We start from the raw sequence: 16,388 nt of genomic DNA on the forward strand, positions 1-16,388 counted from the left end.
GTTGGATAGGGCAGGAGTCCCGGGGGGCGGGGGTGGGCAACGACCCCCTCGTGGGGTGAGGAGGGAACCCGTTGTTAAGATTTTGGCAGCTCATCACTGGTTATAGGAGACGGCTTAAAAACCTAACCCAGGTGCATCCTGACAGGCTGAGAAACCAGAAGGTTGAGGAAAAAAAACACCTATTTTAAAAAGTCTCATGACTTCTAAGTTACTCTCAGAATTTCTGCAGGCCTGAGTTGTGGTTTTTGCTGTTGGTGGGTTTTTTTGTTAAGTGCGTGGGCTGGCGATATTGATTCTAGGGACGGGCCTGTAAATGAGCCGGTTTGCAACCATCCTGGACGTTAGAAATGAACTCACCTATTCAGTCATGTAACCTCCCCTTTCCAATCAGGGGAGAGGCCAGGCCTGCCCCATGGAATCCATTTCAGTAGTAAAGGCAAGAAGGTTAAGTTTGGTGTGTTTGCCCCCTTAAGTTCGCCATGCAATGTTAGCCTGCGTCTGTTGTACCTCCTGCATGGTGAACTGGTTAAGTAGGAATCGGATGTGGGGCAACGTGGAGGAGTTAACGTGAAGAGAATTTGAAACCTGAACTCCTGAGTGTTCCTGCGTTTAAATGTTCAAAGAGCATATTTAGTTTTTACTTTCTAAGTTGGCTAAAGAGGATGGGGTGGGAAAGCCCAGGGCTGGGAATCTGAGAGCTGGCTTCTGTTCCAAGCCCTGTTGCTGACTCTGTGTGGCCCTAGGCGAGTCACTAAAGTCAGGGCTACGCTACAAAGTTTTCAGTGGAGCTGTGTCGACCAGGTGTGTAAAACCACACTCCCCGGTGACACGCTAAGCTGGCAAATCGCCAGCGTACACGCAGCTGTGCAGACGAGAGCTTTGGTCAGCATCGCTGCTGCTGCTCGGGGAGGGGCGGTTACTGTGCTCGCAGAACTTCCCCTGCGGGCAGCATGCGCTGCAGCCACAGGAGGTACTCTGACAGAAAGATGAAGCCTTAATTAACTGAATGTAAATGCTGATAGATCCCGAAGGATCTCCTGGGCACTGCACATCCATCCCCCAGGAGAGGAGTGCATGCTGGAGTAATAAGACAAGTGACAGGTGCTGTACACCTCTCATCTTGTGGGATCGGACAACACAGATCATCCTCAATATGCTTGGCAGGTTTTCTGCCTGGTGGGGCGAGACCCAAGCACTGCACACGTACCTCCTTTCTTGCTCTGGGGTTGAGTCACACGATGGTGTGGAAGTCCTGAACTACCTGAAAGGGGGTTCCAAAGAGGATGGATCTAGACTGTTCTCGGTGGTGGCAGGTGACAGAACGAGGAGCAATGGTCTCAAGTTGCAGTGGGGGAGGTTTAGGTTGGATATTAGGAAAAACTTTTTCACTAGGAGGGTGGTCAAGCCCTGGAATGGGTTACCTAGGGAGGTGGTGGAATCTCCTTCCTTAAACGTTTTTAAGGTCAGGCTTGACAAATCCCTGGCTGGGATGATTTAGTTGGGGATTGGTCCTTCTTTGAGCAGGGGGTTGGACTAGATGACCTCCTGAGGTCCCTTCCAACCCTGATATTCTACGATTCTATTCATGGTCTGTCACTTCCCTCCTTCTGATGCTCCCTGTTTTCCCCTCCCCACAGAACCAGTAATGATGAATGGTTCCAACGTTGCCAATACGACGACGTCCAACACGAAATCCAAAGACGAGCAGGTTGTGAACGGGCACGATGAGAAGGAGAACAACCCTTTCGCAGAGTACATGTGGATGGAGAATGAAGAGGATTTCAACAGACAGGTGAGAGGGAGGCAGCTGGCTCCATATCTCTCTGCAGCCCTCATTCCTGAACCAAATCACACTTCCAACTGGGTGTGCAAACGGGCCGGGGGACGAGTGGAGGAGGGACAACCTGCTCCTGTTCTCCCCACCATCCCATCCCCCAATAACATCTGGCCACGGTGACAGAAAGGACATGCCCTTCCCCCAGACTTTGCTCTGAATTTTAGGCAAGTCAGTTCCTGCCTGCCCAGTTTGGAAAAATCAGGCCTGAGTTGGGCATCCAAAAATGGACGTGCCCCAAATCACAGGTCACTTCCAACAGCATTGTGCATAGGGAAGGGGTTAATGACTTGAGCGGCAGGTGCTTGCCAATAGGTGGACTCGAGAGAGTCACAGTGTTGTTGCAATAACCTTAGAAGCTGTTTGCTCTGAATTTGAGCAAATGGCATCTGAGCAGAGGAAACCTTGGTAGGAGAGAGTTAATGGTCTGCAAAATACTTGATAAATGATGATCCAAACTTTGCATGACTCTCCTGTCCCATGAGAAGCTTGTAACATGTTGCTTCGAAGCTTGTGACTTGGATGATGATGAGGTGGGAACACTGCAGGGCTTGGTTTTTAGGCAGTCTCCCCATTCCCAACACACAGTCTTATCCCCTTGCTTCTCCCCTGGCCTCGCATAGATTTCGTCCCGCTGCCAAGCCTGTGCGATGTGGCAGGGGAAAGCTTGCCGGAGCTCTGCAGAAGGGAACAGCACACGCCTCTAGCTGGAGGAAACTTAGACTCTGCTTGAGCTGGGTGGGGAATGAGCTCGCCTGCCGCTGGCCGTTCCATTGGCTGAGCAAGCGCCTGCTATGGGCAGGAAACCTGAAACTTTCCTGCTGGAGACAGCGGACAAAGGCTTGCTGCTTTCCTGAAGTTCCCCACTCACTCGGTATCCTCAGTGTACCTGTGTGGTGGGGGGTTGTTCCAGCTGAGAGCAGGAGCGATTGGATGGAGGCCATGCTTCCCTCCCCTCCCCCAACGCCCCAAAAGGGGAACTTCCTCAGTCTTTAATGTTCTCAGCAGAAAATCTCCATCTGGGAATGTTTAAGCTTGTTCCCATGGGAGCAAACCCCAGCCTCCAGGGCTCACATTAACCCTTCGGCGCAGAGCCGTAGTCCTGTCACGCCAATTATGCAACAGTCGTTACTGAATTATGGTTCACGTTTTTTTGTTTTGTTTTGTTTTTTGTTTTAAAATTGCAGCTAGACACAGCCGCCGCCCACGAGCAGCTGCACGGGCGGGACTGCGTTAGACTAATTAGAGAGAATGTTTGCAAAGTGCTCAGCTGCTGGAAGCCCCATGGAAGCGCTCATAAGCCATGTTATATTGAATTCAGTTTGCCTTTTTTCCCCTGAAGGGAGCATACTATGGATGGAGGCGGATGGGGGGTGCTAAGGGGCAATAGGGAGGAGTCATGGGGTAAGGAATGAAACTCCAGGGTGAATGCTGGGGATCTGTTTGACTGTGGAATGGGGTCCAATTGCTTGGGACTCTTCAGTGAGATTGCAAAGGGAAACCAGTCTGTGCCATCCTGCATTCGCCTGCTTTGCCAGCCTCAGCTCTTCGACTAGACAGGCTTTGAATCTGGAGCTATCCCAATGATCTAAGCTGGACGGGAGGTGCATGCGTGGGGTTCTAGCAGCCAGACCATATAACTTGTGTTGCAGGAGCATCTCAAGGCACAGGGAGGGACCAGGATTTGCAGAGCTGCCAGGTGTTGCCCATTCTAGATGGGACCATCTGCGTTACAGCCTTGACGACGGCGAGGTCAGGCTTCTGTCCCTGGGAGTGTGTATTCCAGCCTGCAGGGGGCTTGATGCACCCGTGGGGAGTAGAAACCGGTCCCGGGGGCATAAGAAGCTCAGCCAGCTTTTTCGGGACAGTCTGAGGTTTCGCTGAACGGTTTCTAGTCTTGATGCTTGTCGGGGGGAGCCCCCCAGGGGGACAGCACTGGATTGGGTCACAGACTCAGGTGAACCATAGAGATGGGAACCCATGTCATCCGAGGCAGAGGTAACTCTGAGCCCATCACTGTGGGTCACGCCACTGCAGTGAGTGGAATTAGCCTGAGTTGGGCTTGGCCCTGTTTCCCACTGATAGTTTTATCCCTTCAAAAGGCTGTGTTGAGAGACCATCCCCTTCCCCCCACCCCCCTCAATCCCTGTGGGGGTTGGAGGTCCAGGCAGCGACAGGACAGACCTGACTTGTGGCCAGCCCCAACTGGGTGACTTGTCCCTAGACTTGGGGTTGAATCCTTCCCAGATTCACTTTCTCCCTGTTTCCTGCCAGTTTTCTGGAGTGTTTGTTTCCTCCGCACAGTGCTAGCCAAGCAGAGAAGTGTCTGGGTGTCTTCACAAGTCCCCAGGCTCCTCGCCATGCTCCTCCCTTATTTATTCCAGCAATGGGCCTTTTCCCATGGAAGGAAGGCTCCTTCCCCCTGTGATGTGCAGGCTCTCTGGGGCAGAACAGGAAGCAATGGGCTCTGGTTGTAATGGAGAAAACGCAGGTTCGATACCGGAGGAAGCTAGAACAAGCAGTGAGGGGAGTCGGTGGAGTTGTAATGCCTGTGGGAAGGTGCAAAGGAGATTTTAAGAGCCCCTCAAATAAGGCACATTTTTAACAGTGAGGGCAGTTAACCACTGGAACAACTTCCCACAGCCTATGGTGGATTCTCCATCGCTGGCAATCTTTAAATCAAGATTGGATGATTTTTCTAAAAAATCTGCTCCAGTTCATACAGGAATGAATGTGTCACGCGGGAGGGCAAGCTAGGATTAACAGCGATCCCCTTAGAGCCTGTGAGTCTCCGAGCTCAGACTGTCCTGACCGGATAGTGTAATCGTGCGAGCCCTTTCTACACTCCTGGCTTAGCACCAGGACATCTGCTGGCTACAGGTACGGATTCTGCTAGTGTGGCTACTCCCTTGCACATCTGGGCGTTGTCAGCACCAGGTTTTGCTGGTTTCCTTGTAATACACCCCCCCACCCGCCTCTACACGTAAGCACCTACAAGGGTGCCCAAGCGTGCCCAGCGCCGTTGCTCCCAGCAAGGTGAAGTACTGTACTCCAGGAGTGTCTCCCTCCCACCAGGCAACCCCCCCGCCCCCGTGTATCTCGGGAGAAAGCACTGGCATCTCCATGACCAACTCGGCTGTGTGTCGCTTCCACAGCTCAGCTGCATCGTTCCAGTATCCACAGCAAAAATGCAAAGCCCTGAATGAACCTGCGCGGTAGCTGGAGGTGCAGTTGGCTCAGCCTTCGGGGGCCATGCTCCTGACTGGATCTGTAGCTCAGACTGGGTTAAGGCAGGGTTCTGCCTACTGTGGCCGGTCTGAGACCCAGTACCGCGCATTCATCTGCGCATCCTCAGGAGCGTGGGATCCAGAGCGGGGCTTGACGTGCAAGGAAGGCTCTGAGCGCCTGCATAAAGCAACCAGCAGGCGTGGGGCAGCAGAGTTACACTGATGGGTATTTAAATGACAGGAAAGAGGAAGCAAGAAGCCTGCTCTAGGAATAAAAATGCACGAGGTGGGATGTACTGGAGTAGAGTCAGCTCGTTTGGGAGCGGGGAGTTTGGCAATCACGGAACCTCCTCCTCCTCCTCATTGTTTCTCCTCACCAGTCTCAAGGACCTGGAGGGAGCCCACACTGCCCTCTTTCGCAGCCTCTGTGCAGTCCAGTTGCTTAACCAGCTGATCTGGGGGACTAATCTGGATCTGATGATGATCATCTGTCAGACAGCTGCAGCAGCAGATGCCAGTCCTGTGCACACTGGGGGAGCTCTGTGGCAATCAGTCACTGCTGAAATAAGTCTAAGTCAGCATTCGTCAGACAATTTGCAATAAACGTCTTGCAGAATACAGCAATATAGGGATGGCCAGACCCTGTTAGACCAGGACCTACCTAGTCCTGTATCCTGACTCTAGGGGCCTGTACCACTAGATGTTGCAGAGTAAGCTGCTAGAAACCCTGAGGAGACAGCTAGGGAATGACCTGCCCCCAGGGGAGGTGTCCCAGAGTTGGCTTACAAGGCTAATGCGGAGACTTGGTTTTAGCCTGCATTGCTGTAGAACAGGGGTCAACAACCTTTCAGAGGTGGTGTGCCGAGTCTTCGTTTATTCATGCTAATTTAAGGTTTCGCTTACCAGTCATACATTTTAACATTTTTAGAAGGTCTCTTTCTATAAGTCGTTAATATATAACTAAACTATTGTATGTAAAGTAAATAAGGTTTTAAAAATGTTTAAGAAGCTTCATTTAAAATTAAATGAAAATGCAGAGCCCCCCGGGCAGCGTAAGTGCCACTGAAAATCAGCTCGTGTGCCATAGGTTGCCTACCCCTGCTGTAGAATAACCGCAAGATCAGAAAAGTCTCTGATCAGCTGTTCCAGTTGAAGGGCCCTGTACTGTGGGGAAACTTATCTCAGTCCTGAGCTGACAGGAGGAGCTGGTCTGTAGGATTTCAGGCCAGATCACATATTTAAGTGTTGGGTTTTTTTTTTGCTCCAGGCTTGGGCTGGGCTTGGCTCTGTCTCCTGACAGATGCTTCCAACGCAGGCCTCTGGCTTGCAGTTTCACAAGGGCTTGCTAAATGCCATTGCGATTGCAAGCTCAAGGAATGGCTCTTTCCGGACACAGCAGACCCTGCTCCCCTGTGGCCTGGAGTGAGTCAGGGTTTCTACTGGGGCAGAGAGGTGAGCGCTTCCCCCTGCCTTCATAATCTTTGCCAAGCCTCTGTTGGATGGGGAATAGTCTGAGGCTTTTTAAGAAGAACTTTGTAACTAAATTGGCCACGGGGCTCTGAAGTAGCTAGGGTGTGGCTGGAGTCCAGCTAAAGACCCTGTGGCACATTTGCTTCCCTGATGAATTGCCTGCTTGGTGCAGTAGGTTATAAGGAGGGCCCTACAAATTCACGGCCGTGAAAAACACACAATGGCCTGTGAAATCTGATCTCCTCCGTGAAATCTGATCTCCTCCATGAAATCTGGCTATCGTGGGGGCGCAGTATTGCCACCCTTCTTTCTGCGCTGCCTTCAGAGCTGGGCAGCCGGAGAGCGGTGGCTGCTGGCTGGGCACCCAGCTCTGAAGGCAGGGCCGCCGCCAGCAGCAGCGCAGAAGTAAGGGTGGCCTGGTATGGGGAGGTATCCTCACTTTTGGGGAGGGGCAGGGCCAGCCTTGTGGGTGAGCGACGTGGATGACTGCCCAGGGCACCGTGGACAGAGGGGTGCTGTGGTTACCCATCGACATACAGCCAGCCCAAGGCCCCTATAACCCCTGAGTGCTGGGGAGGAGCAGGGCTGGGGATGCCTTGGCCGGGGGCTCCGACCCTGCGCCGGGCCCTAGCTGCTAGTCCTGGCTGGGCTGCGGAGGGATGGGACTTCCTCTTCCCCTGCACGGGCCGCTCCCAGGGCCAGGTCAGACTCCCCCCTTCAGTGGTGGTGCAGAAGTAAGGGTGGCCTTGTGTTTAAGGCATGGGACTAAGAGCTGGGAACAGAACACACAATATCCCAGCTCTGTCACCAGTGTCCTATGTGGTCATGGGCAGGACGCGCTCTCTTGCTCTGGCTCAGTTTATCCATCTGTGAAATGGGCTATTGGGCGTTTTGAATGCATTGCTTATGCCCTGATGTGCTATGCGAGCCAAAAACCACAGTGCCTGCCCTGAAGGGCTTAGTCAGATAAGACAAGATGCACTGGGAGGCGGAAGGAAGGTGGCACGTCCGATGCCTTATTCTGTTATCTTCTGGGATGCAGCGTTGTGATGGAGAAGGCCTCTGGCTGACTGGGGGCGGTTAGTCCCTGTGGGCCATGTGGAAGCAGCAAGTCTTTAGGAGGGATTCGACTGGGGGTGGGGAGCCAGGAGTAGTGGGACCATGAAGCCTTTCCATGTATGGGTGGGCGGCAGGAGAAGACGCAAGCGGTGGTGGTGGAGCAGAGCAGAGGGATTCTGTTGCTCGCTTGCCGTGCCTCGCTGGAGTGTGGTCTGCTTGAGGGGACTGTGTGCGGCGCGTGGGGGCCTGCTACCCAAGGCTGAGAGCTCCTAAGGAGGCTTTAGCCTGCTGTCCTTAGATCCCTGATCTGTTTAGGATCCCTTGCCGGGGGTGGGGCTGCTCAGGGAGAAGAGGGGTTTAAGAAACCAGCTCCTAAGCGACCAAAGGAGCTAGCAAACAGCAGACTTTTGCGCAGGAGTTTGAGGTGTGTGTGTGCGTGCGAGAGGCACCTAACAAACATTCTCTAAACTTAGACCGATAACACTTCTCACCCCTACTGAAGAACAAAAACAAAAAAATCCTACAAGAGTAAAAAGAATGCCGGCAGAAGTCCAGCAGCAGAGTGGGGGCGGGGGAGGATATCCAGTTTATTGCGCTGAATGCTGCATGCGCGATTGTGGCATACGTGTGCATTCAGTGCAGGTAGCTCCTGGCCTTCAGAGACCAACTATGGGCTCTGGAGACCAGAGTGGCTGAACTGGAGGAGCGAAGGGAGACAGAGAGGTGCACAGAGGAGACTTTCAGGGACATGGCAGAGCAGCCCTATCCCCACTCTGACAACCGCTGGGCTGTTGAGAAGGATGAACGTCTCAGAAGGAGAACATTAAGCTGGAATGGAGGGAAACAATCTCATAGTTGGGACCCTCCTTTCAGATGGTGTCACGGTGTCCTCGCATTGAGGATATCCCTCCAGAGGAGGGGACTCCAGTTATTGGGAAGAGACAGGTAATAGTCATGAGGGCTTTGGTTATTAGAAACATAGATAGCTGGGTTTGTGAAGGCCAGGAGAACCAAGTGGTGAATTGCCTGCCAGGTGTGAAGGTTGCAGACCTCTTAAGACATCTAAACATACTTGTTTGCAGTGCTGGGGAGGAGCCGCTTGTCATGGCCAAGACCATAACAGGGTTAAAAAAAGAACTAGGTAAATTCATGGAGGATAGGTCCTTCAGTGGCTATTAGCCAGGATGGGCAGGGATGGTGTCCCTAGCCTCTGTTTGCCAGAAGCTGGGAATGAGCGACTGGTTGGATCACTTGACGATTCCCTGTTCTGTTCATTCCCTCTGGGGCACCTGGCATTGGCCACTGTCAGAAGACAAGATACTGGGCTAGATGGACCTTTAGTCAGACCCAGTAGGGCCATTCTTATGTTCTTATGGTACACGTAGGTATCCATGACATAGGGAAAGGTGGTAGAGAGGTCATGGGAGGCTAAATTTAGGCTGCTAGGTAAGAGATGAAAGTCCAGGACCTCCATGGTAGCAGTCTCTGAAATGCTTCCAGTTCTAGAGCAGAACTGCAGTATCTCACCGCATGGATGAGAGACATTGGTGTAGGGAGGAGGGTTTTAGGTTTATTAGGAACTGGGGGGCCTTTGGGGAAAGGGGGAGCTTACACAGGAAGGATGGGCTTCACCTAAACCAAAATGGAACCAAGTTGCTGGCATGTAAAATTAAAAAGGTCATTGAGGAGCCTTTAAACTAAGGGCTAGGGGAAAGCCAACAGGTACAGAGGAGCATGCAGTTTGGACATAGACTTCCTTTGGGGTGGGAAGTACTACATCCTAGTAAAGAGGGAGGATAGAAGTTGATAAGGTAGGAGCTGAAGCAAAACAGTCAGACAAAAAAGAGTCCCACTCACTTATATCACATCAAGGCAGACAACTAAGTATTGACAAATTTATAAGTGCTTGTATACAAATGCAATAAGATTAAATATTAAGACAGGAGAACTTGAGTGCCTGGTGTTAAATGAGGATATTGATATAATAGGCATCACAGAAACTTGGTGAAACAGTGGTAATCAATGGGACACAGTCATACCAAGGTACAAAATATATAGGAATAACAGAGTAGGTCGTGCTGGTGGGGGAGTGGCATTGTATGTGAAAGAAATCAGAGTCAAATACAGTAAAAATCTTAAATAAATCAAACTGTACCATGGAATCTCTAACGATAGAAATTCCATGCTTAAACAATAAGAACATAGCAGTAGGAATATACTACCGACCCCCTGACCAGGAGGGTGGGGGTGATCAGAGAGGCTGGGAAAACAGAAAACCCAATATGATCTGGGAAAAGGGGTGTAAACAGTGAGCTGGCAAAATTTGCTGATATTACAAAATTACTTAAGATAGTTAAGTCCAAAGCTGACAGTGAAGAGTAGCAAAGGGATCTCCCAAAACTGGGTGGTTGGGCTACCAAGTGGCAGGTGAAATTCAGTGGTGATAAATGGAAAGTAATGCACTTTGGAAAACATAATCCCAACTATACATATAAAATGTTGGGGTCTAAATTAGCTGTTACCACTCAAGAAAGAGACCTTGGAGTCATGGTGGATAGTTCTCTGAAAACTTCCTCTGTGTTTCAATCCTTCTACCTCCTGATTTTGAATATCTGCAGTTACGTTTTTTGTCCTCAATTCCTGCTATGGCTGGTGGATCACCGCTCTAGACCTCCAGTGAACCTCCACCATCTGGCTGTGTTGGAGAGCTTGAGCCCCAGTGGAGGAGTTCCCCCTTCTCCAGTGTGCGCTCTGTAGGAGTAGCCTGCCACCACGTGTCGGCATAAACACACTGCTGGTGTGGTTTAACGAGTGATTATACGTTCTTTGATGGAACGCTCCCAGAGCAAACTCCAAGAGTCTCACTTCTTATTCCCTGCACGCAGAGTGGGAATGTTTATCTGAGCTGCCCTGTGGGATGACACCAAAAGTGACAGGCTGAGCTACTTCTGCAGTGGGTTTTGTCACTTCTGTGCAAATCTAATGTTCCACTGAACCCTGGAGCTGAGCTGCGCTAGACAGTAAGGGGCCTGAAAGGTAGTGTACCCACCACCCGTAGTGTGCCCCTTGTGTCCAGGTGCGAAGCTGCAAGGAGCACTGCTCTCCAGCACCTCATGCTGACCGCCTGCCTCTCGCCGGGTCTTCCAGGTGTCGGCCGTCCAGCCAAGTCAAATTTCAGTCCCCTTCCGGAGTAACAGAAAGGTCCAAGTGAAAATCCTAACAAATCCAAGTAGTTTTTCCTCTGCCCCTTGTGGGCCAAACTAATAGCTACTTCTGCAGCCGGATTGCCCATGCTGCCTGCCATCCGCAGGGTCTCTGGCAGTTTGCCCTGGGGTCGCCCTGCTCCCCCGTAAGAGCCCTGTTTCAGGACTTCCCCCATAGGAGTCTACTCAGCTCCCCATGGATTCTTCTCACTTGACCTCTCCTTCCTTTCCCTTCCCAGAAGCCGGTTTCCCCCTCTAGGATGCTGTAGGCCAACGCCCTCTCCTCCCCCCAGAGCCTGATGACAGGAGCCGTGCCGCTGTCCCCCTTCCTGGGGGACCCTGGCAGTTCTCTCTGGGTCTCACCCTGCACTCTGAGCCCTCATTCACAGAGGCCTGCTCTGTCTCCTGTGAGCTCCTTCCAGCCTGCAGCAGATGCTGGGCCTCTCTAGAGAGATCCTTTGTGCCCCTCTTTATACAGCTTGAGCAGCCTCTATCTAGCTCAGCTGCTCCATTACCAATTAGCTACAGGGCTGCCACATGAAGCACTCGAGTGCTCCCAGGTGTCGCCCACAGGGTCGTCATGAGCCAGTTGGGCCCTCGTTCTCGTGAAGAGCCACTGGTCCCATGAGTGGTCCATGTGGACTTCACTGAGGCACAGACAGAAGACAGGAGCGGCAGCCTATATGCCACTGAGCTGCGGGTCCTTAGAGCCTTTTGAGACTCAGACCAGCTGCTTAGGTCCCCAGCTTTGAAACCTGTGACTTGACCAAAGCCCACCCGACAGGTTGGTGGCAGAGCCAAAGATGGAACCCAGGAGTCCTGGCTCCTTGGCAGCTACTCTTGCCCCTAGAGCACACTACCTCCCAGCATTCTACAGTAATTGTCCAAAACGCTCCGTCTTGCAGTGTTGTAATGCTGTAGTGTGTGTTAATAATGGGCCGGTGCAGACTGAAGCAAACAAGCAATTGAAGGCAGAGCTGTAGAATCCTATTGCCTTCCCAGGGCTAATGCCTTGCAAAGGTTGGGGTTCCTACTTTGAGCCCCATCCACGTTACACCCTAACCCCCACTGTCACAGTCCTCTAATTGGCTTGGATGCCCAATTCGACGCATGCGACGAGCAAGCTCTGCTTGAACGTGTGCACCGTAGCCGTGGCAGGGAGTGCCATGCTGGCAAGTTTAGGTGGGGCGTGTAGATGGACCCAAAATTGTAGTGCTCCCTTCTGAACTGACTGCTGCTTGCCGTTCACGGTCCTTCTGACACCGTCGGTGCACCCTAAGAGCCATGTTTACACATGGCTTTGCCTAGCCACCTTGGAGGCAGGACTCCTGGGTTCTGTTTCTGGCTCTATCACCCACCTGTTGCGTGGGCTTTGGGCCAGTCACTTTCAGGCCAGCTACTTAAGCCCCCAAGTTTAATTTTCAAAGGTGCTAAGAACCTGCCTTCGGCACGGCCAGATCTTAGCCCAGGATTAAACCGTGGCTCTGGCATGGTAAAAGCATGTCTCAGCGTGGCATGGCTTTGCCACACCTATGTTCCTAAAGTGTCCATCCCACAGCTTTTCTCCAGGGCATGGGGAGATGTACTCTCATTCATAGATTTCCAGGCCAGAAGGGACCATTGTGATCATCTCGTCTGACCCCCTGGAAGCACATACTGTGCTGAGCATGCTGGGTGCACACAGGCAGGGGGCGTGCGACCCTCAGCCCTGATGGTTCTTTCCCCTTCCCGGCCAGGTGGAGGAGGAGCTGCAGGAGCAGGACTTCCTTGACCGCTGTTTCCAGGAGATGCTGGATGAAGAGGACCAGGACTGGTTCATTCCATCACGCGACCTGCCCCAGGGCATCGGGCAGCTGCAGCAGCAGCTGAATGGCCTCTCGGTGGGCGACAGTTGCAGTTCAGAGGATATTTTGGTAAAGATCTGGGAGCAGGTTGTGTGCGGTAGTGTCCCTCGGGATTCCCCCACCCTCAGCAGGGCCCTGTCTCAGGGTGGGGAGCACCGATGAGGGCAGAGCACCTCTCGCTGGTGGGGTTTACTCCGCCATTGTGTAATCCCCACTAGCACTGGTGGGATTTGCATGCACTGCATGGTGAGGAGACACCCCCCTCAGGGTTGATGAGTCCCCATTTCCTTCCATGACGGTCCCACAGGCCAGGAGTAACCATCCCAGCTTGGTATGTCCGAGGGGTTACGTTCTGCAGGGCTTCCCCTGGGTCTGCAGGAGGCGGGGTGGCTGGTTGTCATATCAATGAGCTATGCCCATCACTCGGGTAACCCCAGGCATCTGAGATGATCTGTACTGGGATTTCCTGATCTGGAAAACACTGCTGATTGTGGGGCCTTGCAGGGGCCTGTGGGTGTTGTTATCCCGCAGCACAGACTGGGGGCAGGGGAGATGCTCTGCATCAGTTCCCATTACATGGCATCTTAAGTAGCCAGATCTCTGGGTAGAGAGGAGGAGAGGGGGGTGAGGTGGAGAGAAATGCACGGTGAGAGGAATGATCCATCTCCCTTTTCTCCATTTCAGAGCAAAAGCAACTTGAACCCCGACGCCAAGGAGTTTGTTCCTGGAGTGAAGTACTGAACCTTCAGGCAAACTTTGAACAGACTGTGTCCCTGGCTTTTGGAGTGGGAGAGGGGGGTGGGAAAGGATCCAGGCTAGAGTTGAACTCGGCACGTGAATGGAGTCGCCGCGATGCAGGGAAATCTTGCTCTATAAGCTTATCGGGTACCTTTTTGTTTTTCCTTTATAGCATCTCTTGTTTGGGCAGGCGGCTTTCTGGGACTTGGAGCCCTGCGGGCTTATCTTGTGACTGCTACTCCATCGACAGCCAAGTCCAGGTGTGTGCTTCAAACCAGCTAACAGAGGCCATTTTTGAAAGCAGGTTCCCTGCTCTCCTTCCCATCCACAGCGTGCCAGGAAATGCTGTGGTGAAGGGTGGGGCTTGGGGAAGGATCCGGATTGGGTACGCTTCATATTTCCATTCAGCAGGGATTTCAGAAAAGCTGAAGCGTAATGAGGCTGCGACTCAAATCCTTCCAGCTTGCTGGATTTCCCAGCTTTCCTCTGGAAACACGACATACGCCCTTCCTTTGCGTGCACCGACCACTAGACTGGGTAACTCTCTGCAGACCAAGAGAGAAGTCTGGCCTGCTTTTCTTGTTGGTGGAAGTTCTCAAGCCAGGGAGATCAGATCGGCAAGAGGCCAAGCGACCACTGGGGAAATGGCTCCTTCTACAGAATGTCCATTCGCCTTGGCTTTTTGTTTCCGGTTCTTGGGCTTATTCAGCGCTGCAGGCTGCCCCTCTGAAACCTCCAGCATCTGCTGTTTACAAATCACTAGGCAAAGTGACCCACCTTTTCGCGTAAACAAAAAACAAACCCAAAGGGAACTAAAATGCTCCCCACTCCCCGTCATGCTGCTGAACGGTTCTATGGGGAGTTGTGTTCCAGCTCACATGGCAAACCCTCCTTGGAGAGGAGAACGATCCATCCACGTCTGGTGCGCTCCTTATGGGCCCCATCCTGCACGGTGCAGTGCTCCCCTTAGAAGAAGATACTCAGCAGCTTGTAAGATCAGGCCCTGGCTATTTGGAGTGTGGTCTGTCTGCTCCCTGGGCATGCCCGAGTGTCTCATGAGAATGCTGCCCTGGCTTGAGAGAAGCATTGGGGCTGCTGGTCATCACCTTCCCCGGGCAGGGAGCGCCTGGCTTGATGTCCTGACTTGTGCCCCACAATTTGTCTCTTGCCGTGTGAGATGCTCGGTGGGTGTGGAGGCAAATTTGGCTTTTGATAACGAATGCTTTGAGCTGATGAGAATTGTTGGCAAACAAACCAGAGACTCCAGGACACCTGTGGGAACCAGCTGGGAGCAGGACACTCTGCCCATGTTGTCAACCAGTGTTTTTGAATGGTCCCATGGTTTGGGATTTAACCATTGGGCTTGGGGGAGTGTCTCAGCAGTGGTACGGTCCCCTCAGAATTTAGGCATCCAGGTATTTAGAGATTAAAAACATCCTGGGTTGCAGGAGTTGATGTCACTTCTGAAGCCCTCCAAGCCACGGTTAGACACATGGTCTGGGAAACACAGGAACCTCCTGTAACAGGAAGGGATTTCCATCCTCAGACTAGTCTGGAGGAGTGGGAAGAGCAAGTCCCCTGTGAGCTGTCAGATGGACTTGCTGGGGCCGTATGGAAGGCTGGGGAACCTTCAGCATAAAGGTGAGGGAGCAGCTTTTAGGAGGCATTGCCCACCACCTTGTCCTTGGGCTGACGGAGGGCCTGCAGGATCAAGCTCTCTCTAGAAGCAGATACCAGGAATTTTCACATGAGCTGGTAAACCGCAGGCCCAGCTCCATTTGTAACAGACACGCTCACAGCTTCCCTCTCCTCTGTGCCAAGCCGGAGCCATCTCCTCTTGCAGCAGGAGGCCAGGATCCAGGCTTTAGCTTCCCCAAAGCAGAGCCCCAGCCTCTCTTGGTTTTAAACCATCTTCCGGGAGGTTGGTGGCTTCCTCCTTCTGGGAACCGAGGTCCGCAACCTCCGCGGCAGGTGGACCCAGCTGTCTCTCAGTGAGGTTGCCTAGGCTGACGCTTGCTTTTTTTTACTATATCTGGCCTTGGTGAAGTAGGCTGGGGTTCTCTGCTCTGTCCATGTACAACACAGGCCACAAACACCCAGCTTCAGAGTGCGACCAGGTTTTTAATCTCCTCTCCCTGCTGCAGCTTTTTATATCGTCCCTTTGAACTTTTTCAGTAGATTGGCAATGGGGATTCTGGAGTCCTTTCAGATCTCACCTGGGCTGGAAATTTAATGACATCAGAGGGCTGCCCACTGGCCTGTGTGAAGTGAGTGAGGTTCTCAGGCCAGTTCCCACTGACCTGGCAAACCCTATTGCGCCTGTTGACAATCTCAGAAGAAGGATCCACGGAGCATGACTACCCCTTACGGCATAGTCGAAGCACATGGCATTGTTGCTCTCTGTATGGGACCTGCTTTGGGATTAAACTGAGAGATCAAGTCTCCGTGGCTGTCAGGCTGACGCCTTCAACCAGCACTAAACTCCCTTGCAAACTTCACCCAGGATCGGAAGTGGCTCAAACTGGAGTCTTACTGAAGTCTGCAGGTACCTGTATGAATATTGCTACATAGTGGCAGGATTGGGCCTGGTTGTGTTGTGTCCTCCTGTTCTTGGGTACAACCGTTGCCTTTAGTGCCTACTTTCTGTTGCCCTACCTAAAAGGGGTTTTTCCATTATCTGGAGCCAGAGCGCACGCCTTGCTACGCATCTAGCTATGGATGGACTGTGGCACGGGAACAAAAATGTTCAAATCCCAGCTGCCCTTTGGAACAGCCCAGTCTTCTGGGTCAGCGTGGATTCCACTGCCATGAGAGATTAATGTCCACGTGACTGTGCGGGAGTGGTAAGGGTGGGCATACAGGTCAAACTTCTTTTGTATTACTGGTTGAGTTCTCAATTCCCCACCACCACCTTACTCTGGCTTCTTTCTGACTTTTGAAAACACTTTCTGATGACGTGCTGTACATTTTTAAGATACGCATTATTAAAAATAAATCTTTTTGGAGTTGTGCA

At 52.2% G+C, this 16,388-nt stretch overlaps 1 protein-coding gene across 5 annotated transcripts in view; it reads left to right on the forward strand.

The window, feature by feature from the left end:
- Window positions 1–16,388, forward strand: part of PAIP2B (poly(A) binding protein interacting protein 2B) — a 43,793-nt gene extending 27,405 nt beyond the window's left edge. For 4 of the 5 annotated variants that reach the window (XM_037898416.2, XM_037898414.2, XM_037898419.2 and 1 more), the window contains 3 exons: window positions 1,638–1,792; window positions 12,530–12,706; window positions 13,322–16,388. In XM_037898416.2, coding sequence (XP_037754344.1) covers window positions 1,646–1,792; window positions 12,530–12,706; window positions 13,322–13,378 — 381 coding nt within the window. In that variant the 5' untranslated portion in view covers window positions 1,638–1,645 and the 3' untranslated portion in view covers window positions 13,379–16,388. Of the gene's footprint in view, window positions 1–960; window positions 1,102–1,637; window positions 1,793–12,529; window positions 12,707–13,321 lie in introns of those variants that run through there. The other variant, XM_043544974.1, reaches the window with a different exon arrangement.

This window comes from Chelonia mydas, chromosome 4 (assembly GCF_015237465.2).
Source record: "Chelonia mydas isolate rCheMyd1 chromosome 4, rCheMyd1.pri.v2, whole genome shotgun sequence".
Taxonomy (NCBI): Eukaryota; Metazoa; Chordata; order Testudines; family Cheloniidae; genus Chelonia; species Chelonia mydas.